At 61.0% G+C, this 25,673-nt stretch overlaps 1 protein-coding gene across 1 annotated transcript in view; it reads right to left on the bottom strand.

The window, feature by feature from the left end:
• TACC1 (transforming acidic coiled-coil containing protein 1) overlaps nt 1–24,456 on the bottom strand; it is a 30,745-nt gene extending 6,289 nt beyond the window's left edge. The window contains exons 1-8 of the mRNA XM_086767806.1: nt 24,378–24,456; nt 17,501–17,616; nt 9,717–10,797; nt 5,295–5,355; nt 4,542–4,740; nt 2,782–2,837; nt 335–469; nt 75–151 (exon numbers count right to left, since the gene is read on the bottom strand). Coding sequence (XP_086623932.1) covers nt 75–151; nt 335–469; nt 2,782–2,837; nt 4,542–4,740; nt 5,295–5,355; nt 9,717–10,797; nt 17,501–17,616; nt 24,378–24,430 — 1,778 coding nt within the window. The 5' untranslated portion in view covers nt 24,431–24,456. The remainder of the gene's footprint in view (nt 1–74; nt 152–334; nt 470–2,781; nt 2,838–4,541; nt 4,741–5,294; nt 5,356–9,716; nt 10,798–17,500; nt 17,617–24,377) is intronic.
• Between the last annotated feature and the right edge of the window lie 1,217 nt (nt 24,457–25,673).

The following is a 25,673-nucleotide window of genomic DNA, read 5'->3' as shown; positions in this document are numbered from 1 at the left end:
CCCAATGGGGACACCCAGAGCATGGCGCTGCGCGGGGGAGCAGGCAGGCAAGGGCGCAAGGAGAAGGCTTTTACCTCATCTCTAAGACTTCCTGCCGGCTCTCTTCATATTTCCTCTTCCACTCGTTTGCTTCGATCTCCTTTGTGATTATCTAGGTCACAGCACACACAGAACCCTTGGGACGCGCTCTGGGTGGTTTCCCTTGCTGCCCTATGCCTGCGATGCACAGGGGACCAGCCCCCCCCAGGCAGAGCAGAGCCGGGATGCTCTGCCCCCGCAGCAGAGCCGGGATGGGGTCTGGCGCCCAGGGTGGCAGGGGCTCCCTGGCCGTTACCTCCTCTCTGATGAGCGTGAGCACAGCTGTCTTCTCGGATTCACTGAGGCAGATGCTGTCCAGGGGACTCTCGCTCCTGCTCACGTTGGTGACGGCTGCGGGGGGCTTGTCCACGGAGCACAGCGCGGGATTGCCCTGGGAGGAATTACCCAGTGGGATGCTGCATGGGATTTCTTTTCAACCCACCTCTCCTGTTTGGGGTGTTCTTCCCCATTTTATCAGCCTCTCTTCAGGCACCAAATCTCCCTACCTGCACACACTGACAGCTCAGAGCCCGGTATCAGGGTTTTTAGTGCCTCTTCTGCTCAGTCCCTTGCCGGGAGCTGGGGCTGGGCTGTAGGACACCCACGGACTGCCCCAGAGCTTGGCATCCCAAACGGGAGACCCAGGAGAGGCCCATCTTGGAAGGAGGAGAACCATCTCTCAGTAGAGAAGTGCTCACACCTGACACCCCCTCACTTTCCCCAGGGTTGGTTTTAAACTCTCTCCAGCCTGGAGGATCTTTGCTGACTGTGAGCTACACGGAGGGGGTCTGCGAGGGTCAGGGTCGCTGGTCACCTCCTGGTCAGGTGGAGATGTCACTGCAGCCAACGCATCCAAACTGCTGCCGGCAGCTGCAGGGACATTTGCTGGCCCTTGCTGCTCACCCTGAATGCACAAGGGAGCTGGTGGGGGGAACAGGCTTCTACTCCCTGCAGAGCAGCGTCCAGCTGTTCCTGCTCCCCTCGCTGAGGGACTCATTCCAATGCCCAGCTGTCTGGGAGACCTCCGACACCGGAGATGCTCATGCAGGTTCCTGGCACTCTCCTGTTTCCATTATGGGTGCTGCTACGAGGGACAAGGTGGTGGTACCCCCACTGTACACTGCTTTCTCGCCCCGGAGCCCAGCTCCTTCCCACCAGTGCTGCAGCCACAGGGACCACACTGGGAGCAGAGCCCAGCTCCATGACCCAGGCGCCAAGTCCTGCCTGGAGCTGGCCCCTTCCCTTCCCTTGGGGGGTCCTGCAGTCTGAAAGGCCTCCAGAAAAGCATTCCTTCAGCCCAAGGCTTACACCACCGCCTGTTTCTCCTTTTATCATCCCAGGCGAAGTGACAGCGCCGTGCAGCCATCTCCTAGGGAACCGGCTGCCAGGCCATAAATAGAGAAGTGCTTCGGAGGAGGCAGCCTGCTTTTGCTGTGTTTTGGAAACGAGAGCACTAAAGCACTGCTCTCCCTCCCCTCCTCCCCTGCGCTGTGACTGCTGCCCACATTCAAGCACGGCTGAGCCCTGCACAGGCTCTCACAGCTCTGCTGCCCACAGCAGTGGGTGAGCAACGGCCGGTGGCAGGAGCCACTCCCGGGTGCAGGTTTGGGTCCGGGCAGCCCCGGGGCAGTTCAGCCCCGTGTGCTTTTGGCAGCAGCCTCCCACAGCATCTCCCAAACACAGGCGCACACCTTAACACCTGCAAATACCTCTGCCCACTGCCTGCCCCCGCGGCAAACCTCCCACGCTGTGGCTCTGGGAGCACCCTGGGCAGGAGCGGAGTCTGCCCACACTCTCCCAGCGCCAAACAAAAGGCTCACTTTGCCTGATGTCCTTGTGGGGCTTAGCACAGTTAAATCTGCCTCAGAGAAGCTAATTTTGCTGATGTTGCTAATCCCATTGTCATCTGCTTGCCACCTCCAGTAGCTCTGGCCAGGGGCAGCTAAGCTGGCACAGAGTCCCCCCTGCAGCGGAGGGGTCTGGGGGCCACGGTAGCGGTGTCCCCATGTAGATATGACACTGCCAGGGTCATCAGTGGCTGCAGAGCCAGGGCTGTTTTCATTAATCCACCCCCATCTCTGCTGTCAGCTGCCTTCCTGAGAGCAGCATGTGAGGATCCCTTGCAGAAGACACAGGCACCAAGCAGCCGGCAGAGCCAGCCCTGGACTCCCCGCCATAAGACGCAGGCCCTGTCCTGCGGCTCATCCCTTCCCCATGATCTCCTCTGCCCTTTCACTGTCATTCAGCCGCTTCCAAATGCGGCGTTCACTCTTGCTGCCCTCCCATGGCCGCAGCCCTGGCTCCTCACCAGCCCTGCTCACCCCCAGCACCTCTCCCTCCCACCCACCTGGGAGGGACCTGTCCTCCGCCAGGCTCCTCCTGCCGTGCCGGGAAATCACTACTATTTTTGTCAAGTCCCTGCATGGGCTTTTCAAGGATTTCAGCTCCCAAAGAAACTCATTTCAGAGAGGTTTTGGTAGCGCTTCTGGGATTAGCAGCAAGGTTTGCTGCAGCTTCCCCCCACCCCTCTGCACAGTGGGGCAAGCAGCGGCCATGGTGCAGGAGGATCAGGTCTCCCACAGCCCCACTGCCCTGCCGAGCTGCCCCCCAGCACCGCACCGGCACAGCTGCCCCAGCACCACACCGGCACAGCCGCCCTGAGCCTTGCTGCAGGCGAGGGAGGAGGAAACAAGAGGCACTCACAGGGAAGATGCCAGTCCCATCCTTTTCCATCTGCTTGGAGATCTCCTTCTCAAAGCCTAAAGACAAGGAAACAGAACCTTTTAGCTACCTGGAAACGAGACCCTGGTGGCACACACAGATTTGCTGGGCTGCAGAGTGATACCCCTGAGTCTCTACATCCCCTGTGCTTCCCCTCCCAAAAGGCTGCTTTGCCCCCAGCTCTTGCCCTTGCAGGAAGGGCATCCTGTATCCCAGCCCCCTGGCTTAGACCCTGGCAGGGAGGATGCATCCTGCACCCCTCCCCTGGCTCCTGCCCTTGCAAGGAGGATGCATCCTGCATTCCCTGCATCCTCTCCTCCTGCTCTCCCCGGAGCAGAACCCAACACTCCCCTCTGGTGGCAGTTCAGCCCCGCGCCCGTGTCCCCGCAGCTGCCACCCACACCAGCCATTCCCGGGGACTGCGGGGGGCTGAGGAGGAGGAGGAGGAGGAATGAAGATGCACGGGTCATTCTGCACGTTACTGGCCAGCGCGGGCAGGATGCATCCCTGGGGCGAAGCCCAGCTGCTCGGGCCACTCCAAATAGCACGAACCTGAGCCCGCGCCAGCTGGGCCCAACGCCCCGCAGAGGGGCTGCCACATGGCCCCTGCCATTCTGAACAGCAGGGAGGATGAAAGTGGCCTCCCCAATTCTGCAGCGTGTGGGACACTGTCATATCACAATGCACGGGGAATAATTTGTGAACCTCACTCAAGCAACTGCAGACACGACTGGCTGTTCATGTGTTAACTGAGCAGAGGAAAAAAAAAAAAGTATTTCTGGAGCCCAGCTAGGAAAGGAAGGGGGCAACAGAACGCTCGTGACTGCAGATCTCCCAGTGTCTGCCTCCATTTATCCCTGCGCCCTGGTCAGCACTGCTTGCCACAGCCCACAGCACCGACCCGCAGCCAGCGCCGAGCCCGTGCACCCCTGCCTGGCCCTCCGAGACGAGCAGCAGTAAATAAAACATCCCAGCCTCTCTGCTGACTGTCACATTTTTCCTCCCTTCGGAGACAAAGAACTGTTTTCCTCTGCCGAGAGCCCGCAGCTTTGCGTAGCGTTCAGGAGAAATGATTAACGGGTCCCTGCGCCGGGGAGAGCTGCAAACCTCCTGTGCGGCGATTCCTCCTGCTCACACCTATAACTGTGCTATCGATTAAATGCCATGTTGCCTGGCTTTTAATTATTTTCTAACGGATTGGTCAGAGAGGCTAATTGCACGGGAGACTGACAGCAAAACGCCACCAGGAGCATTAGTGGAGGTCTTCTGCAGCAACATGGAGATCTCCATCAGCACAGCTGGGATGCCAAGCCCCGGCAGCTCCGCTTTGGGCACAGGCTTTGAGCAGGACACCCTGCAGGCGGCTGCACTGGGAGCATCCCAGCTGGATGGCGTGCAAAGGCTCGGCTCAGCCCTCGGCCTCCCAGTGCCTGGAGGGCACTCACAGCACGGCTGCAGGGCAGGGAGCCTCGCCGGCCCGAGCCACGTCCTTGCACAGCGCCGTGGGGAAGCGCTCTATGCTGAGAGGGTCTGAAGGCAGCCTGCACCGTGATTTTTCCATAATGGAAACAGCGCAGATAAGCAATTTCATTATAACTTGCAGCAGCCTTTAGCCCTGTCAACATAAATAAACTGTGATGAAGCTGCGCTACCTCAAGAGCAGTGCTTCATCGCCAGAGGCTGGAGAGATTGCCTGGGTGCACGCATGGCACATCTCCAGCGGCAGCGGGGATTCTCCTCACCTGCCTCCATGCCGTGCTTCGCCACTGGCACAGGAACGTTTGAGCACTCGAAGTATTCCAGGTCATCTTCTGGCTCGCTCTTCTTTTCCAGCCCAGCCGATTTCTGCACGGAGGTGGTAGAGGCCAGCTTCTCCTCATCAGTGGCGTGTCCATCCCGATTTGCAATATCTGGGATTTCTGAGATCAACACTCCTTCATCCTGCAGGATCAAGGCATGCGGTTAAGCAGGACTGAGCTAATCCATGGGGATCAGTCCATGCTGGACAGTCCGTGGAAAACATGGGAGGCTTAGCATCTACCACCAAGCTGCTCCCCACCAGCTCCTTGGCAGGTTTTGGCAGAAGGGAACACATGGTGGCAGGGACAGAAGCGATTAACAAGTAAAATCCATTAACCCAACTGCGGAGCTCGGTGCTTTGCTGCGGACAGGGCTAAGACACTGCGCACATGGTCCCTACGAACAACGTGGAAAACTGGCCGTTTACTGGGCAGGAAACCCCCGCTAAGGGCAGGCTCACCCAGGGGCGAGCACCAAGCACAGCTCTCCTCCCTTCCCACCAGAAACTGCCCACGCAGATGTTCTCCCTGTGGCTGGGAGCTCCTGCTGTCCAGGAACCGGCCCTTTGGTGAGGCGTCGCTGCAGGCACACACCAGCCCGAAGCTCAGCCAGCCCAGCTCTCCCTACGCGGCCGTCCGGGCTGTCCGAGCATCCCTGCGCCCAGCCAGCAGCTCCCGGGGCCGGATCCCACGTACCTGAGCGCAAACGTCCAGGACCAGGGACTGCGTCTCATATTGCTTCACCTTGCAGCTGCTCCTGCACGGGAGAGAGAAGCAGCGGCTGAGGCACAGGTTCGCGTGGCCTGCGTGGGGAGGAGGAGGAGGTAGGGGTGCGTGCAAGACAGCCCAAGCAAGGGGAGGCAGCCCCAGCGCTAGCACTGCACCCTGCCGCGTGCCAGCGACCCCACTCACCGGTGGAATACTGAGGCAGAGCAAGTTCTGGAACGAACAGAAGGAACAAGCAAACAAAACACACGACTACGAAGCAACTGGGTTTGTCTTGGAGATGTTTATTCCTGTTGAAGGTAAGGATCACAGAAAGGACCCCGGGGCGCTGACAGCGAGAGAGGCAACTGCCCAGGAGCCAGCAAAGAAAGATTTCCCTCGCTGCACCCTCTGTGCGTCCAGGTCTGAGTGCCCACTGATTTTCCACAGGAAGGAACCATTTCCAAGCCATCTCACTCCCTGTCCCTGCAGCTGGAGGTTTGTCTGGGATATCTCTGCAGCACCCACGTGTCTCCCACGCGAGGCAGACGCGTTAGGGAGCTCTGCTTTGCTTGCAGGAGAGCAGCAGGACAATCCGCTGTGCCTTGAACGCTCCCTCCGCCAGATGCAAACGCTGTCCCAAGAGGAAGGGCTTGCAAACGAGAGGAGGTTTAGGTCAAGTTGTTCTTGCAGGTGATCCCGTGGCCGGACGCCCTCCAGCGAGGCCGCTCTCCCTGGGCCTTTGTCTTCTGCTCCTCGAAACGCACCGTCCCGGAGCTTGGCTGTGCAGGACTGCAGGCACAGCCCATCCTGACACACCAGGCGTCCGCATCTTGAATCAGCTCAGGGCAGCGGAGGGGCAGCTGCGGACCAGCCCCAGCAGCGCTGGTCCATGTCATCAAAGCCCATGGGGGCTGAGGGAGCCAGCCAAGGGATGACACGCATCCCGGCACTCGCAGGAGAGCACGAGCTCTCCTCTCTCCTCCCGCATCTCACCACCCTCTCACTCCACCCAGCGATCTCCCACAGCCTGCTGCCACGCCCCAGCCCCTCAGAAGACCGATATTCATCAAGCTGGAGTGTGACTGCCCACGACAGACCTGTGGGGAGGGATCTCCACCTCCAGACCCGGCGCTCCCCGCTTGCGGGGACACGGCAGGAGCTGAGCAGGTTTGCAGGGAGCCGGACCGAGCTCTAAAGAATCGCGCCCAGCCGCCTCGCTCCAGCCTCCCCGTCCCATCACACACGTGTGCCCGCAGAGCGCAACAAGCACAGTACACGGAAGTTTTATTTGCACACCTGGGTCAGACTGAAAACTCACTTTTGACTGTTTTTCTGCATCATGCCCTACTGTGAGCAGCTAAACCGCAGCTCGCCGTGTCCTTATCCACCCCCCGGCTCCACACCACCTCCGGGGACTGGTGCTATCATACCACTTGGTAGTTGGCTTCATCTCCTCCTCAACACCGAAGTAACAGCTCTGTAACTCAAGGGGATGGGGAAACGGCGAGAAGACACCCGAGGCTGCCGGCCTCGGCTCTGCCCCGCAGCTGGGACACGCAGCTGCCCACGCACGGGTCACCAATGTGCGCCCTACACAACCCCAAATGCGGGCAGCACTGCCGTGTGCCTCCCTGACGCGCGGGCAGAGCGCCGGGCTGCAGGGCCGGCACTGAGAGACACGCATCCCCTGTTGGACGCCGTGCTGAACAAGGGCAGATCCGTTCTCAGCTGAGACACGGATGTCAGCGCGTGAGCCCAGCACTAATTCTGCTCGTGCAGATGGCAGGAGGCACAAAGCGGACAAGAAGGGCACTGGAGCGGATGACATAAGATCAGGAACTAAGCCCAGCGCGCTCCTTCCTCTGACTCCCCTTGCACGAGGGCAGAGCCCAGAGGGTCTGGGGGGAGCCGACAAGCTGCAAGAGACACCGAGCATCGCTGGGAGACTAAATGGGGGTGACTCCGGCCCCTCCTGCATGCCCTCCCCACAGGATGGAAGCGCAGGGCAACAGCAACCCCCAGGAGGCACAGCACAGGGCACTCGGTATTTTGCTGGTGTCCCACTGTGGGGCTGCGCACGCCGGGGGTACAGCACAGCCCCGCTGCAGCGGCACAGGTCTCAGGGCAGCGAGCGAAGGCCACTTTACCCGAGCCACACTTTCTAACCCACCCAGGACCTCGCAGACCAGCTCCACCACCTCGGCTTTGGGCACAGGAGGGATGCTCCAGCGCAGAGCCACAGGCAGTTCAGCTCCGGCAGCCACTCGAGATGTAGAGCGAGCCCTGCTAGGAGCTGGCTGCGAGGCAAAGCTGCCCTGCGACTAATGCATCCCGGTGCCAGAGGAGACACACCATGAGTCCCTCGTCTCCCAGCTGACGCTTTCCACCCTGCCCCTCTCCAGCAGCCACCTCCGCGGTGGTTTTGCATGGGAGAGCGTAAAGCACCCTCATCTTCAGGGTTAAAATCCACCTGTCTTTGCAGGGACCTGGACTGCACAGAAACCTGGTCCCCCTCCGCCGGCTGACGCACTGGTTTCCAGTATTTGTACACCATGAAAAGGCGCTGCAAGTTGGCATGCTGCGAGAGCAAGCACGGGCGCACGCCGCCGGCGCAGCCCTCCTCTCCTCCCTCGCTCCCAGGCGCTCACCAGGCAGAGCCACCCTGGGATCTGGCCCGAGAGGCGGGGGACACAAATCGGACAGCGGAGAGCACGGGTCAGAGGGCAAGAAGGAGCCTGCATGCCATGGAGACGAGTGGGGCCAGCACACACCCAGAGAGAGAAAGGACAAAAACCAGCAAAGGAAAAGGAGAAAGAAATACAGAAGAGAGTACTTACAACAGAAAACAGAGAAATCTCACTTGCTCAGTAGTCCTGACGCACCAAAGCATGGACAGGGAGAGAGACAGACAGATGGAGAGAAGAAGAGCATGTGAAAAGACCTGGATATTAACCCTCCTCTGGAGAAGCGCAGCGAGTTGCCCGGCTCTGCCTTTTTGGAAGGAACACAGAAAAAGCATGCTTTGGTTCTGTGTTCGCTATTCCCGGTGGCAGGGTGAGATTCAGCCACAAATCCCGCTGCCGGGGGAGGCGAGCAGCCTGTGCTGCTCTGAGGTGACAGACAGGGAGCCTGAAAATTCCCCTCTGCTTCCCCTCACCGCCAGCTCCTGCTCACCCGCGAGAATGCTGACTCTTAAAAAAAATCTGTATCAACACTCTGCAAAGTATTTCCAAGAGAAAAACATCCAACATATCCTTACTTTTTCCTGCTAGGCTTTATCTCTTCTCTCCCTAAAAACCTGCTCTCCAGTTTTCCTGCTGGAGAATCCATTAGCAGAGCAACGGCTTGTTTCGGTGTTACTGCCAGATCAGCAGCAAGCTCCGCGCTCCTAAAATTTCCCCTTTTAAGCGGATTTCCTGCTTAACCCCGCAACGGGTTCCAATTACCTGCGTAAAGTGCAATTACAAATTACAGCAGAAGGACTCAAAATTGACCGGGCAACTACTCCCTCGTGCAATATCCCCTCTGCCTCCCCTGAGACCCCGCGGAGGGAGGGCAGGCAGAGCCGAGCCTGGCTCAGCAGTGGCTATCCTAAACGTCAAGCTGAGACTTCAGCACTGCCCTGACACAGGCTGGACGGCATTTGCGATACAACAGGTGAAATACCAAGAAAATAGCAAGGTTTATCGATTAAACCTGTCCCCAGAGGAGGAGGGTGCTGTCTGCGTTCCCAGGAGGCACTATGAAATGGCACCTTTACATGGGGGTTTTAAATAGCGCAGTTCAGGAACGAAATACGCACTTAGGTCGTTCAGCGAGGGACAAGAAGCTCCCCACCGCCCGTGCAAGTGTGATAAAGCAACAAACAATCTGCCTGTTTAATCTCTATTCTCTTCCTCCGTTAGAGAAATTCGGTGGCAGCTCAGAAAATGTCCCAACAGCACCTGATAACCAGCCCTGCAGCCACAACTCCGCCAGCCCTGCAGAGCCAAGCCGACACCACAGCTGTGCTCTGAGCCCACAACCCCATGGTGCCTGCACCTCAACCCCACGGGCCGCAGCCCCGAGGGCATTTCCAAGCGGTGATCCTGCAAAGCGGGTCCCGATCCAGCCCTCCCTGCTCTGTCTGGGACCCGGGGCACCAGCACCGCTCTGGGACACCCGTCCCTCTCCTCCAAACCACTCCTGAGCGGCCGGGGTGCCGGCAGGCAGAGGGGAGCTGCCCCTCTGTCAGGACAAGGGGTGGACAAAATCAGGGTGGCAGCAGAGCCCGAGGCGCAGGCCGGTGCAGCTTAGAAGGCACGGGGGCAGGAGCACCATCGCCACCTCCACCGCCCTGGCCGCACACGAGGAATGGAGGGGGCTACCAGCCCCCAGCCGGCCTCCCACTCCGCACGCGCCGGCACTCACGTTATCAGGCGCGACTTGGGCGTCTTTGGGGAGTCTCTGCCTTTCAGGAGATCGTCCTGCACCTCCAGCGTCTGAGACTCGAGGATTTCGTTCAGGCTGTTATCGGCGGTGGGGCAGGAGTCGGCGGCGGAGCTGGCGAGGGTCTTGGTGGGCTTAAAGGGATCCACGGAGTCAAAATTATCGGGGTCAAACTGGTAAGAGCCCTTGGGGAGAGTTGGTGAGCTTTGCAGCGCTGAGCTGGCACTGACGGGGCTGTCCCAGAACGGGGGACCCAGCCGGGGGGAGCCGCGGGGAGGCGGCAGCTCCGTGGGACCCCTCTCTGCATCCTCGGCTGGCTTCTTGGGGGGCTCTCGGTGCCTCTTCGGTGTCAGCTTGCTGGCTGGGATCCTGCTGCTCTTCCTGGGCGTAGCTCTTCTGGCCTCCACACTCTCTCCCGCCTCCGTAAAATCAACCTCAGGTTTCGGGAGCTGCCCTTTGGGCTCCGGGGCCAGGTCCCCCCCCAGCTCACCGGGACTGCTGCTGGGATGGGCGAGGTGGCGTGGGGATGCTGGGGGGGAGCTCTGTAGCCAGCAGCCCCCTGCCACAAAGGGGTTTACGCTCTCATTGTACTGCTCGGGGTTGAATCCATAGGATGCACGGGGCACTGGGGTCTCCTCTGTGGTTTCTTCTGCTTTTCTCCCCAGCGAAGATGTTTTCTCTTTTCCGAGCTGGTCCTGGCCGGGCGAGCACTTCCAGGCCACAGCATCGGCCTTCGGCTCTGCCAGCCCCATGCCAGTGTCCAGCGGGTCCTCTCCTGACATGACCCGCTCCTGGGCAGCTCTACCCACATGGGGCACCGGGGCCGGCTCTGCAGCGGGAACCGTGGCACAGCCAGCGCTAGCTTGGCTCCCCAGCACAGCCGAGGGCTGGGTTTCAGCAGGCGGCTGCGTCAGGGACGAATCTCCGGGGCTGGATTCCCCTTTAGTATCCGAGTTGGCTTTAGGGGCTCCGATCTCCAGTTGAGCCTCATCTTTGGGGCGCTTCCCAGGCGAGCTGTCGCGGCAGGCTTCCCCTATCAGCAGGTCTCCATGGCCACTTGGCTCTGAAAAGATAAAAGGAGCCGGTTAAACCCCCGCCCGCTGTGCACCCCCTTCCAGAGGGGTTCCTCTCCCCTCCTCACAGCTGCTCCAGGGTCAGAGTTGATGGGGGATGCACGGACCCAAAGCTCAGCCTCCTCACCTGCCAGAATGACTGCGTAACCCCACTTCAGGCACTTTCTGTAAAATTTGGAGCCCATGAACACAGTGGAGAAAGCGTACATATAAACTGCACGCCGAGGGTGAGCCCCTGCGCGAGGCACCATCTGCGCCACGCAGCAGACCTACCAACATCCCCAGTTACGCCTTTCCTCTCCCCACCGCTTGCTCCCACCCAGGGTGCTGGCAGCGCCAGGGGCCTTTGCAGAGCCCAGAGAGGCTCCCGAGGGCCAGACGCTGACTGGGACCGACCGTGGGGCGGCCGCGCCCGAGGCAGAAACACTCACATCCGAGCGGGAATGGCAGCGGCAGGGAGCCACCGCTCGCCTGGGCCGAGAATGAAAAACTACTGAGAGGAGCTCAGGGAAGCATGAGATGAGAAAACACCACGAAATGCGGTGAAACAGGCCCCGGGGCAAACGCAAGTGGGATGCTGTGCTTAATGAATAAGCACGTAACAGGCTGCAGGGGAGATGTGGGAGTCAGTCGCCCACAGGTGCCTGGTGCCAGGGCTGCGGAGCTGGATGTGCGCCGGGCAGGGGGAAGCTGCAGACCCCCAGAGAGCGGCCAGCCCGCAGGAAAGGACCTGTCGGGAGCAGGGCACAGGGAGCCGCGCTGCTCAGCACCGTGCTGCCCGTACCTGCCGTCCTGCCCGCCGGAACTCGGCCGCACGCTGCCTGCTCCTCTCTCTGCAGGAACCCTGCCTGCACAGTTACGCCAGGCTCACCACGCTGCTGTCAGAGTTTCTTAATCACAAATCCTGATCCATGACTTAATCACTATTATTCCAATCCCTTCCCCTAAATCCTTTTACTGTTTAATCTTTTCTTTGCTGTCAGGGGATGGGGAAGCTCCTTATCTACCGAGGCGTTCTGAAAGCTGCACCCACCAAGCACCCACAGCCAGGACCTCAGCACAGGCACGCAAAGGCGCAAGGGGAAAACACCCGGTGTCACCTCCACTCAGCACATCCGCACCTCTTCTCCTGCATCTCAGCCAGGAATGATCGCACAGACTGCTGGGACAAGGCAGAACGGGGTGCTGGGGTGCTCAGCACCCGTCAGGGAGCACACAGGACCCGCAGCTCTCGCTGGCACCTTTCTGGGGAAACGCAGCCCAGCCAGATTCTCCCAGGGCACAACAAAGCCAGTGCTTGCTCATTTAAACGGTTTGAAAAGCTGGCTGGGAGCAGCAGCATGGGTGATGCAGAGCCTGTGCTGGGGAAGTTTGCCTGTCCCCCTCCACTGCTGCAATGGGTGACAGCCGCAGAGCGCGCCCTCATTTTGCAGGGAGGATTTGGTCGGGAGGCAGACGATGAGCTCCCAGTCACCAGTACATCTCCCTGAAAAGCTGTTCCGAGCACAGGGCGTTTGCAACTCGCTCACGTTTGCTGGTGACAGACTGGCAGGAGAAGAAAAGTGAATCAGGCGAATATCTGGTCCCTGGGCTAATCCAGGACACCCAGCCAGCAACCCTGACTCAGCTAATGGCTCGTGGTTTGCATAATTGATCTCCAGGATGCTAAAAGTCATGGAAATTAATCACGGGAAGCTGTGTGCTCCCTGAGACTGCAAAAAAGCTCCCTCAACTGCAGAAGAGCTCCCTCTAAACAGACGTTGCCTTGCTGCCCCAGAAAATGCATCAGTAAACACAAATCCAGTGGATATGTACTTGGAGTGCAGCCAGAAAACACTTCGAGGCAGCGCCTGCCAGGCCTTTCCATCGTTAGGAACCAGGAAAACCTCCTTAACAGACCCCAAAGAAAACTTTATTACACTTGCTGTGTGGCTCAGATGTTCTAAACCTCACCGAGACAGCCCTGAATAAAAGAACAGACTTCAAAGTCAGGGCAAAAGGCACCTTTTAAATGCATTTTACATTCCCACCAGAAGGTTCTGCAGCCGCCGTTCTCACAGACATAAGCCCATCCTGGTTTCTAACCCAAGCAATGAGTAATTACTTCTTGAATAACGAGCAGTCGGCACGCAAACCACCTCTCCTTGCTGTGAGTGTCTGCAGGGCGGGGAGAGGAGAAGGGATGGTACATGTGACCATCACTCAGAGCAACCATTTCCTCACAAAAATCAGAAGAATCACTTGCCCAGGTCTTCCAATTTCATGATTCACTCTATTTCTGCACCCAAGATGGCTCAGCTGCTCCTCTCCCCTGCCTGCAGCACAGCCCGCCTGCTCAGCCAGTCCGAGAGCTGAGCAACTGGAACATACTGGGAGACAGAAGGCATGAGTGAATGACAGCTCAGGAGCTCGCCTGAGATTTTGGCAACCTTCTGAAGCAGGACCGGCCCTCCTGCAAGCTTGGTGGGCTCTTCCCCTTCTCCGGAGAAGCCCTGGGTACGAGACAGGAATTAATCACTTGTGCGAGCTAACAGCCAGGCTCAGCCTGCGTGGGAGCAACAGCCCAAGGGAACTGAGGGGAACGAGCGAGAGCTGAAGGGGTGCCAAGGGGCCTGCCCACCTCTGCCCTCCCCAAACGCTCACACAACGCCCTAAAGTCCCGATTTTCCAGCCCTGCTTGGCCGAGCTATTCACCTCCTGGGGGGACCACAGCCTCGGGGGCTGAGGCCACCCAGGGCAGCTTGCGTTGGCACAGGGAGCGCTCCACAGAGAGGACAAAGGCAGGCAAAGCGATGAGGTCAGTTAGCTCTCCGGAGAGCACTGCCAGGACGAAGAGTGCGATGGTTTGTGGGGCAAAGCCGTTGCCACGGGGACCCACGGGGATGCTCCTGGGGCACCATCCAGCGCTTCAGCTGCCTCTTGCAGTGACAGAGAGCCAGCCCCTGTCCCTCCTGCCTGCCGGTGAGAGCAGGGCAAACACCCCTCCTGCAAACCAGCCCCAAGGTGATGGCATCCCAGGCAAGCCCACCCCAGACAGGTCCTCCTGCCCAGCAAGGGCTGGGGGACAGCCCGGCGCCAAGCCCCGCTGAGCCCAGGCAGGCAGCTGTGGTTTCTCCCCCTGTGCATTTCCTCTGCCTCCAACACAGCCTCCCACCAGCTGCCAAACGACCGGAGCGCACGTTCCTGCGGGAACAATTACACAGGATGCAGGAACCAGTGACCCGAAGGGCTTCGGGGCACTTGGGAAGAGCCGAGGTCCGCGCTCCGGCCTCCCCAGCCACCCAGCTCTGCTGGGTGCGAGCACTGTGACAGTCTCGGTGCAGTGCTGCCTGTTCCCCGGGGAGCCCTTCCCAAGGGAGCGAGCTGCACGCAGCTCTCCCTGCTCGTCCGCAGCCTCCGCCTGCACTCACAGGAGATGCCTCTCAGCAGCATCCCGAAAAGGTGACCCCGAGCTCTCCTGTTTCACCTCTGGCACTGTGCCCGGCACGTGGGGGTTATTTTAGCCCCAGCGTGAAAAGTGACACTGCCAGCAGCAAGGAGTGCTCGGCGACCCCAGGATCCATCCCAAACACTGATCCAACAAAAGGCACTCCAGATCCCCCACCCAGCTGCACACAGGGTGCAAACCTGCTGGTGGTCCGGCCAGTGTAGGTGGAGGGGATATCACAAAGAGAAAACAGAGATTTTACACTCTCTAAAGAAAAACGTACAGAGAGGACGGTCTGGCACCACAGTAACAGGCACCCTCTGCATGTGCATTACGATTGTTATGCTCGTCTTCCCCAGGCTGAAATTAAACACCAACACCGACTAACCAAGCAGCTTTCCTGCATGCCATCCCTCGCTCCCGTAAACGAATCAGGAAAACTTGGCAGCAGCAGCGCTGCGATGCAAAGGCTCTGCGCCTCTTTCATCCCGCAGACAGCAACCAAGTGAAGCAGCAACCATACCCTGCGCAGCCCTGAATGCCAAACGCTGCCGAGAACAACCCCTCCACTATCCGCAACCTCTGACCAGGCTCCGCTTTGTGCACAGCCTGAGTCACGCATTTCCCCGGCTCGCTCACACACACAGGCTGAGCACAGGATATCTGGCCGCTGCATTCAGCTCCGGCTTACGTAGCTAACGACTTTTTTCCTCTTTTGGCTTTCCGCTTTTAACAGACGTTGATCTATTTTTAAATCTATTCTGTTAAGAATTAGCATACCGGCAAACGATGCTGCCGCTAACGCACCGGAAAACACGTGCCCTGCATCAGGGTTACAGGAGCAAGAGCCGACGAGCCTGCTTCCATCACTGACACATCCATATTTGTTGTTTCTGCTCATTCCCTTGCACAGAATATCTCCCTCTGGCAGATGACTGAAGATAACTTTAGCAAGAAAAGGACAGATTTACGGCCTCCACCATCCGAGACAGCAAGAGGAAAACTGTTAGAGTGACCCTGAACGGGCATAAAGCCTAACCGCAGCCCCCTCCCCGGGGCGATGGGACCGGCTGAATTTTCGTCGCCCAGAAGAGGGTTTAACGCACCCAGCCTCAGCGCTGACAAGCGGCCATTACGCTGGATTGCCTCCGCTTGCAGCGCTTGCTACCGCTGCCGCTCCCGAGCTGCAGCCGGAGGAAGGGCACGTGCCGCTGCAAAACAGCGCTGCCAGGATGAGGGCTTAACGTACAGATTACCTAAGGTAGGGTGATTTAACACCCCAGGATGCCTTCTGCGCGCTGCAAACTCACAGCCGCACCCCTGTAATCCCTTCCCTCCAGCGTTTCGGAGACATTGAGGAGACGCAGCCGGAGCCCTGGGCAGGGAAGGGATGGAGCTGGGTGCAGCAGCACAGTGGGTTTGGCCCTGCCATCTCCAACGTCCGGCTCGCCACCAGCCAGTGCGGAAAAAACAGCTTTTGCCGGAGATCATCCCCATGGCCCTGCAACACTGCGACCTTTGTGCGCAGGGAGCAGCCCTGTGCCGGGCTGGCCTCAAGGAACTGCTCGTCCCAGGAAGCAGGGACACAGGCACGCTTTGGGGACAGTGACTCCCTGGAGTCTGAGGCCTCGCACTTCTCTGAGCAGAGGATTTGGCAGAAACAATCCTCATACCTGCTAGGAAAGCCTTTATCTCCCCTCTCCCCAGACATTATCCCTCAAAGTAAAGATGTCTCTATCATCCTTCTTAAAAGGGAAGGATTATTCCAAGAGCTGCGATTATTGGAAGCGTGAACCAAGCGCTCTCTCCACCAAGGCAAAAGAACGTGTGTTTTCCAGAGGGATGGACAGGCACCCAGATCCATCCCAGCAGCAAAACAACAACGCAGGAGACTGGGAGCGACAGGACCCTGTTACTGCCAAGGTCACACAGCACCTGGGCTGCTGCACAGGAAGGACTCAGGCTCCAGTTTGAGCTAGCACACTCTGAAACCCGCCGAGCGGTAAGCCCGCGGTAAGCCCGCTGGGAGCCCACCGCTCTGAGCATTCAAGGAAAGCACAATATTGCCAGTCGCGTACCAGGGGCCCCGCAGCAGCGGGAGGCAGCCGGACAAGAGAGGGCAGGGGATGCTCAGGACGGCCCGTCCGGGACCTCCTGGCCCCCTGCGCTGCCCCGTGCCCCGGGGGGCTGCCCTCCCACAGACATCCTGACACTGCCCAGTCACCCTGCTCCGCTAAGAGAGCAGAGGGAAGGGGTGGGCTCCTCCCTGCCCTGCCCGATAACCTCCACCGCCCTTGCAGAGGTGCTGGAGCTTCAAAGCCTCCTCCCGGCAGCACGAAAACAGACACAAACACCAAGCTCAGCCACCGGCACCAACTGCAACTCCCCCTGGAGAGAAGAGTATGGCGACGGGGGGAGCTGGTCCCCAAAAGGCCAAGGGTTAACAGGGAGCGGCACTCAGAGGAGCAACAGCCGGTGTGAGACGCAAGGACAAACCAGCAACAGCACGGGACCCTGCCGCAAAGGAAACTCCCTGCATTTTCAGCAGATCCCTTGCATTTTCTCCAGAAATGGGGTTTAGGAGCGTGGAGCTTTTGCATTTTTAACAGTAGCTACTCGGCAATCTGGCCACTAACTCCAGGGAAAAGAGCCCCGTGCAACAAAACCTCCAGCACCAACTGGCTACGGAGAGGACAGAAATCCAGCACCACGTCAGCTCTTGCACGAGGGCCAGGGGCGAGCAGCACGCGGGACACGCGCAAGGCAGCTCCCCCAGCCTGCAGCAATGGGCGACAGCGCCCAGCCCCGCACAGGCTGTAGGGGAAGTGACAGAGAGCAGTTTAACTGACAAAAACCTCGGTTCCTCTAGATCAATCCATCACAGCCGCCCTGGCTGCAGGCTCTGCGTCCCCAGCTGGGCTCCAGGATGGAAGGAGGGTGCGACCGGCGGTTGCAAAACAGCAGAAAGATAATTTTGCACTGCAGAGGCATGAGCCAAGGGGGGCAAACGGACTGTCTTGAGCCTGCAGTGCAGCCCCCTCCCTCCAAAGCAATTCAACAAAATAAATGTCTCGCTCAAGGGAGAGAACAGTCCTTCGCACAGCACACAGCCCTGAGCGCTGGCATTTGAGCCATCCAGGCCATTAACCACAAAAAATGTGGGAGGCATTATTCAAAACAAGCAACTTCTCCTCCTTGACCCCACCCTGATTTTCCACATCCAGAGCGGAAAGCCGAAAAGCAGAAGGTGCACGCTGGCTCTTTACCTCGGGTCCTGGCCTCGGGCTCCGGCAATCCCGGCGGCGGCTCGCAGAACTCCTTTAGCGGCGAGCAGGTCGGCGTTTCTGCTTCAGGGGTCTCAAAATTACCTTCGGAGTCCGAGCTGCCGAGGGGGGGGAAAAGAGTGAGGAATTACCGCTTTCACGGCCGAGCTGTGAAATCTCCGCGCTGCCTACACACCCAGCCAGGCCGGTGGCCGGGCTGGCGGCCGTGGGCATCCTGCGGCGGCCGCTGGCTCCTGTCCGGCGGGACACGCTAGCGAAGGGAAAAGGGAGAGCAGGTGAAACATCATCATCGCCATCCGCCCTGCGCGCCCCCGGCCCAAACCCGGGCCGAGCCTCCGGGGCCGCTTCTGCCGGGTCTCTCCCCGGCCGCCTGCGCATCCACCGCGGCCGCGCAGCCCCGCCGCCTCCTTCCCGGCCCCCCCGCCCCCGCGGGACCCCCGAGCCGATGCCGAGCAGCGTGCGGAGGGTGGGCTGGGGGGGCGGGCAGGCAGGACGCGCTCGCGGGTGGGCACGGCGGACGCGGGGCACTTGCCTGAAGCCGGGGGCCGTGCCCGGCGGGTCCCCCTCCTCCTCCGCCGCCCCGCCGCCGCCATCCTCCTCCTCCTCCCCGTCGGGGCCGCCGCCCCGCACCGCCGCCCAGGTCCAGCGGGCCCACTGCACCGGCGAGAGGATCTGCCAGGCGCTGAACGCCATGTGCCCCCGCTCCCCGCCGCGCCAACTGCGGCCGCACCGCCCCCGCCGCGCAGGGGCCTCCCCGGGCCGTTCCACTCGCCGGGGGGCGGGGGGCGGGAAGAGGAGGGAGGGAGGGACGGGACGGACCGGCCCCCGGGAGCCCCCCCGCCCGCCCGCTGCCTCCGCTGGACGCGCCCGGAGAGGAGGAGCGGGGGGGGAATGCGGGGCCGAGCGCCTCCCTCCGCCGCGCCCCTCCCTTCCCACGCAACCTCTCAAATCCACCTATTTCTGCCCAAACGCGGGGCCAGGCGCCAGCCAGCCCCCGCCGGGATGCCCCGCCCTGCCGTCGCCCCCCCCGCAAACGCCACAGAAACCCCCACGCAAGAGAGGAGCCGGGAAACCAGATCCCCCCGCCCCGATATATCCCGCATTTATGGGGGCTGCACCTGTGCCGTCCCGCAGGCGGCTGACCCCTCCCACCCCGCGCCCACCCCCGCAGCTGCCCCGCGGGTGGGGGGGGGGCTGCCCGGAGCCAGGCAGGGAAGCACCGGCCCCTTCCATTTTTGTACGGAAATCCCGATTTCAGCAGCCCGGCCGCTGCGACACTGTTCCCTGGCAGCGCGTTTGTTTATTTATTAAACTATTGTTGTTTAAAAATAACAGCCGAGGGTCCCCGCAGGAGTAAGGGCTCCCACGCTGGCCTCCCTCCACCACCCTTCCCTCCCAGGAGGCTCCCGCTCCCAAATTCATTACCTCCCACGCGCCTGCTAGAGAGAGGAGCGTAATGTGCGGTGTCCGAGGCGCGGTGAGGCGCGTCCGGGCCTTGGGCAGCAGGTCTGATCCAGGCAGCGGCACCACCGGCACCGGACACCGCTGCCGCAGAGCCCGTGGCACCCCAGAACCCCGGGCCGGCTCGCCCCGCTGCCACGCAGGTCCCAGGGATGAAGTGGAGCAGGGCAGACAACCGTCCCGCTGCAGCGCCAGCCCGGCCCATGGCGAAGAAGCGCCCTTGGCCTGGTAACCACAGCTCCGTCCTTTCCTGTGAATCACCAGCCGGCCCCGAGCCCAGGAATGCCTTCGCAGGGGCAGAGAGGCCTCTGGGTCAGACCAGACCCGTCCATCTGGTCTGGCCACCTCTGTCAGATGCTTCACAGGGCTCATTCCTCGCTGCGGAGCATCTCAAATAACCTCCCTACAGGGATCCTTTCTTCCAAGCTCCCATCTGTTGGTGTCCTTGTTAAATATACGTGCCATTGCCACACGCTTTCACTGTCCGCCCTCTGCCAGAGAAAATCTCTTATCCCCTTCCACAACGCTTCCAGACTTCCCCACAGACACCCCTGGTTCAGCCAGAGCTGCCAGTTCCCACCGCAGGTCAGGGGCAGGAACACCCACGTGTCTGACCCTGGAGCAAGACCCCGGCTACGGCCCAGCGCTGCCCACCACGCCGCCGGGGTCCGGGGGACAAGGAGCCCTGCAAACCTCCCTGCTGCTGCGTACGGGACACCGAGCACGAGGAGGCTAAGTGACACTTCTCAATACTCAGCCAAAAACCAAGAGGCTGAAGCAAAAACAGAACCTCAACATCCTGTCGCCCACGTCTGCTGTGAGCAGAAACGAGCAGCCTGCTTCCCACCATCTGAAGCGGCAGAGCCGATTTCTGCAGATGAGTTTTACATAAGGAGATCTTCAGCGCGTGCTGCAGCACGAGCCGCTCCGCGGCACCGCTCGCTGCAGCCTGAACACCTCCTCCCTCTCCCCCTCCCCACCAGCCACTGCCCGAATCCCCACCGACCCAGAACACCAGCCAGAGCGACGGCATCGCCGCCTTTCAAAACGGCTGCGGGGGACCGCACCGAGAAAACAGAAACGTGAACGACGCGGGAGCAGCAGCGGGCGCGGGTGCCAGCGGCAGCAGCGAGCCGCCTCTGCTGCAGGGGGGAAGGAGCTGCACCAGGCGAAGCACAACGCGTAGGCTGACTTGCACGGACCCCCCCTTGTTGGACGAGGGGACTGGGGCGGATGAGCGGAGGAAATCAGCAGCATCCTTCCATTGTGAAGGCTGTGCACACACCACACGCCCAGCGAGGACCCCCCTGCTCCCGCCCACCGCCCAGAGGAAGGAGAGGATGGGATCAGCAGGACCGAACCGCACGGGCACCAGCGCGGGCTGCGAAGCTCCTGACCTGTGGGGCCCTGGGCAGGAAGACACCAGCGCAGCGCAAGAGCAGAGCCTGCTTCCACTCGCTGCTTACAATGAGCAATTAAGAAAATGCCTGGAGTGGCATCTCCCAGCTTGGCACCCAACCCAGCTTGGCAGCAAGGCTGGCTGCAAATCAAACGCCAAGGAGATAACCTGACATTGTCAGTCACACCGGTGGCGCTGGCTGCCAAGCACTCCGCCGGCAGACACATCTGTGCAGAGCAGAGAGGGTGCTGACCTGTTCAAAAAAAGACCTGCCAGCAGCTTCCACCCGCGCGCTGGGCTGCAGCCTCCCCGTCACCTCCTGCCCTGGGCCGGCGCTGCACAGTCGCGGTGGCTCGGGGGCAGGCAGCGATGTACAGCCCGCGCAGCCACGTACGGCCTGTATATACGGACGTACAGTCTGGCCGCGTACAGCCCAGCACCAGCCCTCCCAGCTGGCTCCGTAAACGGCCAATCTGTGGGTGCAGGAGGAGAGGTGGTGCGGCAGCACGATGGCCCCCAGCCCCAGGAGGCTCTGATAGTGGGCACGCGGCCTTGCTGAGTAATTATTTTTCATGCTTTGACTCTTTCCAGACAAACACTGTGGGTTACGTTATGTTACCCTCCACCAGCTCCGCAAGCACGCGGGCGGCAGATACCCCGAGACGGGATCGCTCGGGCTCCTGCAGCCCTTTCCCTGCGGATCACCGGTCCGGGTGGCTCTGGCCAAGGGCCATCCTGGTTGCTCCAGGAAGGGGAGCGGGGAGCAGGCAGCACAGCGCAGCGTCTCCGGCAGCGGCAGCACTGAATGACCTACAAACCACCCACGGCTCGCACGCTGCTCTGGCTTTCCAGGGAAGGGGTGAGCAGCAGCGCTCCGCTTCGGAGCAGGCGGGTGCAGCCCCAAAGGTTCTGGAGCTGGAAGAGCCCTGGCAACACAGAGGCTGCAAAAAGATGCAAAACCTCGTTCACACTTCTTACGCTGATCCTCACGGGAAGCCAGCTGCATCCAGGGGGAACAGCTCTGCATCCAGATGGGCTTTCCCTTCTTTCCTACCGGGATGAACTTCCTCCCGGCTGGCTGGCAGCAGTGTCTCTGCCTGGCCTCGCGTTCCAGAAACACATCGTGCCAATTCTTCTCACTGTTACCACACCTCAGTTCCCGGGAAGGGCACGGGAAATACAGGCTGCGGAACAGGTATTGCCCAGCCACGTTTGTCGTGTTTGGAGCTGCAGTGCCCCAGGACAGAGGAAGGTGTGCACCTGCCGTTTCCATTCCTGACCCTTTCATTAGGCAGGAGAACATCTATTTCTGGCTGCGCAGCTTTTCTGGGCACGGCGCAGTGAGCCAGTGCTTCCATTTCTAGCTCAGAAACGGATCTTTTGTGGGTTTTTAATTTTCCTCTCCACTCTTTACGCTCTGCTCCTCCACGACGAGGCCTTCGGGGTTCGGCTCCCCGCAGCCAGCCCTGGGACGGGGTGTGAGGTCGGCACCACCAGCAGTGCCCCAGTGAAAGGGGCCTTTTGGCAGGGGATTGCAGCGACGGCCCGGAGATCAGCACACCGGTGAATCCATATTTCACTGCTGTGTCAGTCTCCTTAAGAGCCTGTAATACGCGCTTTATCCACACAACATTCATCTCCTCCGGAAAAGAAGGTGCGAGGCGTTTCATGAGAACATTTTTCTGTCGCTGCCTTTTATGCCACCGTACTCTATTTATCATGTTTTCCTCACTTTAAAGCAGGGCTATTCATCAGCAAAAAGGTGAAGTATTCTCTGCTGCTGCATTGTGAAAATCCCAGAGCATCCCCTGGGCGCGGCAGCATCCCGAAGCGTCCCGGAGCCCTCGCTAGAGGGCACTCCAGGATGGGATTTCGGGTATTCCAGGACGGGACTTCAGGCACCCCAGGATGGGATTTCGAGCACCCCAGGATGGGATTTCCAAGGGCTGCGGAGCATCCCGGCCCTTCGGGACGCGGAGGGCTGGGGCCCCGCGGCTGCCCTGGGCTCGCACTGCCCCGCGGGACCCAGGAGCGGAGGGGGCTGCTCAGCCCGACCGCCGGCCCGTCCGCGCGTGTGAGCACGGCAGCTGGGTGGGCAGCTCGCTGGGATGCAGCACGGGAGGAGGCCGAGCAGAGCCCGGGGGCTGAGCCTGGGACGGGGCAGGCTGGATGCTCTGCTATCATCTCACCAGCCCGGGTGGGCACACAGCAGAGACCCCGAGCCCCTTCCCGCGCTGCCCTGCCCTCTCCTGCCCCTCCAGCTCCTCACCCCAAACCTCCTCCCGCAGCATCCACGCCTGCGAACGGGCCCAGGGCCGAGCCCGGCCCCATGCGTGGGGTGTTGCAGCAACCGCAGCCCCATAACACCTTGCAGTGGCTGCAGAGTGGAAAGCAGCAGCCGGCCCGGCCCAGCCCCGCTGGCGTTTTGGGGCACCTTCCCACCATGACGAGGAGGTCCCTTCCACGGACGGGAGGGCGAATCCGCGACAGCGAAGTTCCCGCATTCCTTTTGGTTCTCCTGACCTTGGCTGAGCTGCAGTCTAGATATGGATCACGGGACTGAGAAGCACAACACCGAATGCCCTGGAATTCAAGGCGGACGAAACACGCTTTCCTCCCACCTCGCGCTCTGCCGCTGCCGTCTGCCTGCCAGGGCGCAGCAAGAACCCGGGCGTCGCAGGCTGCGGCACCGCCCCGGAGCACCAGAGCCATGCCCAGCACGGGACAGCGCTGCCGAGCAGCTCGGCTCCCCCGGGACCTGCCACAGCCCTGGGATGCGACGGTTCCCATCGCTGCACATTCCATCAAAACAGCTCTGTAAAAATAGAAGTGAAGGACACAACTGTCGCAGGCGAGCCGCAGACACCACCAACCGGCCCCTGGGCTCCAGCTGTCTTTCCGCACCACGCTGCCATCAAATTAATAAATACGAACATTTGTGACTGCATTAAGAAGGACCCATGTGAAAATGGCTGCACTGCTAGTCCTGCGGTTTAAAAACGCCGGCCGCAGTTTTATCTCACTGATGCTACTCACGCGGCTGTGCGCTCACGCAAAGCAATTCAGTGGAAACAGGCTGAAGATTGGCGAGTTCCAGCCCAATTTTCACACGGATGGTTTACAAACACAAAGCACCTGCCTTCAGTCTCGCTGTTTCTTTACTCCCCCATCAGCTCCTTCGCTCCGTTTGCTAAAAATGTCAGTGCTCCGTGGCAGGAATGCTCTTATCAGGTGTTTGTCAGGCCTTGGCTCCGGGGTGATATTGGGAAACGCAGGCAGCACCTCGGCCCCACAACCCGGGGCGCCGGCAGGGACGGGGCGGCAGCCGAGGAGCGAGGGCGGCAGCCGGCACAGGGAGAGGGCAGGGAGACGATAAAGGGTGGAGGGGAACAAAACAAAGTTTGCTCAAGGTGGAGCAAACAGGTGGGAAGGAGAAGCAGCCGAGCCCGACGGGGCAGAAAGGAGTGGCTCCAGCGCGCGCAGCGAACAAGGGGATGGGGTCCCCGCGTGGGAACCCCTCACCGATGTTCAGGAGACCACTGAGGGACAAACCGAGCCATGGAAGGGGGGAAAAAGCACTGGTTTTCCCTGTCTGAACCCAAACGGGGGGAAACGCATCCGCTTTCCCAACGCGCGGAATCGCCCTTCGGGGTCCTGGCGCTCAGTCACCCCGCACAGCCCGGGGGGGACCGAGCCGCCCCGGCCTCGCGCCCCGAGAAACCGCAGTGGGGTCTCAGCCCCGTCCCGGGGAATCCGGACAGCTGGGAACGGGGATGGCGGGTCCGGACTGGGGCTGGGAAAAGGAGGGCGGCTGAACGGGGAGAGGGGGACAAGGGGAGAGGAGGGGAGGAACTTTTCCCCTCGGTGCAGCCACTTCGTGCTCTGATTTTTCCCTCCTCCACCGCGGTGACCCCCGGCCCAGCCCCGCATTGGGCAGGAGCCAGGGCGGACCCAGCCCCCGGCCCGCGACCCCCCCCCCCGCTCCCCGCCCGCACTCACCAGCGCTGGGGGGTCCCGGCCTCCCGCGGCTTCTGGCTGTGGGCCGCCCCCATGGCCGGGCCGCGCCGGGCCCTGCTAGGCCGCGCTCCGCCGGCCCCGGCCGCGTTCCCGCCTCCGCGGGGGGTGGGCGGCCCCGCCGGGCCCGGCCCGGCCCCGGGCAGCTGCTCCCCACGCGGGGCCGGCCCGGGGGCGCTGGGTGTCCGGTGCGACCAGCCACCGCCCGCCGCGGGGGGGGGGGGGGGGCCCTGCTGCAGGGCTGCGCCCCGGGCTGGGGCTGGGACCCCTCAGTGCGGGGCTGGGACCCCAGAACGGGGCAGAGACCCCTCAGTGCAGGGCTGGGACCCCAGAGCAGGGCAGGGGACCCCAGAATGGGGCAGGGACCCCTCAGTGCAGGGCTGGGACCCCTCAGTATGGGGCTGGGACTCCAGAGCAGGGCTGAGACCCCCCAGTGCAGGGCTGGGACCCCTCAATGCAGGGCAGGGACCCCAGAATGGGGCTGGGACCCCTCACAGCAAGGCTGGGACCCCTCAGTACCAGGCACTAACGCTAGAATGGGGCTGGGACCCCTCAGTACAGGGCAGGGATCCCAGAATGGAGCTAGGACCCCTCGGTACCAGGCAGGAACCCCAGAATGGGGCTGGGAGCCCTTAGTTCAGGGCTGGGACCCTAGTGCAGGGCTGGGACCCCAGAACAGGGCAGAGACCCCACTGTTCAGGGCTAGGACCCCTCAGTGCAGTGCTGGGACCGCTCAGTATGGGGCTGGGACCTCTCAGTTCAGGACAGGGACCCCTTGCAGCAGGGCCAGGACCCCTCAGTGTGGGGCAGGGACCCCTCCCTTCTTTCACGCAGCACATCTGACATCCTGGAGATGTTAAGGGTGCAAATTTCCTCTGGTCCTGAGACCAGAGTGCTTCACGCCGCACCCCAGAGCTGCTTGCAGGGGCTGAACTTCCTCACCTAACAGGGGTCCCACCGACCCCAGCCACCTCATACAGCACGCTCAACGAGAAAACGGGGTCTGCACCCCTTACCTGGGGCACTCGACCTCAGACAAGAAGCCCCAGTAAAGCACCGATGCCGTCTCTCCCCTTGAAACAGCCCCTCCTCAGATCTTCCCGTGAAGGGGAGCCAGACAAGCAGCGAGCAGCCAGACCTCTTCGCGGGGAAAAGATCTGACACGGCAGTTTAAAAGCACAGGTGACCTTGCTAAGGAAACGTCCTGGCCGGGTTTATTTTAATTAAAGTGCCCGAGAGAACATATCCATTTCTGACACTGTTTGGGGCTTTTTACTTCTG

Source organism: Chlamydotis macqueenii, chromosome 27 (genome assembly GCF_036417535.1).
Source record: "Chlamydotis macqueenii isolate bChlMac1 chromosome 27, bChlMac1.mat, whole genome shotgun sequence".
NCBI lineage: Eukaryota > Metazoa > Chordata > Aves > Otidiformes > Otididae > Chlamydotis > Chlamydotis macqueenii.
The sequence above is the reverse complement of the archived record's forward strand: the minus strand, read 5'-3'. Positions and strand labels throughout refer to the sequence as shown.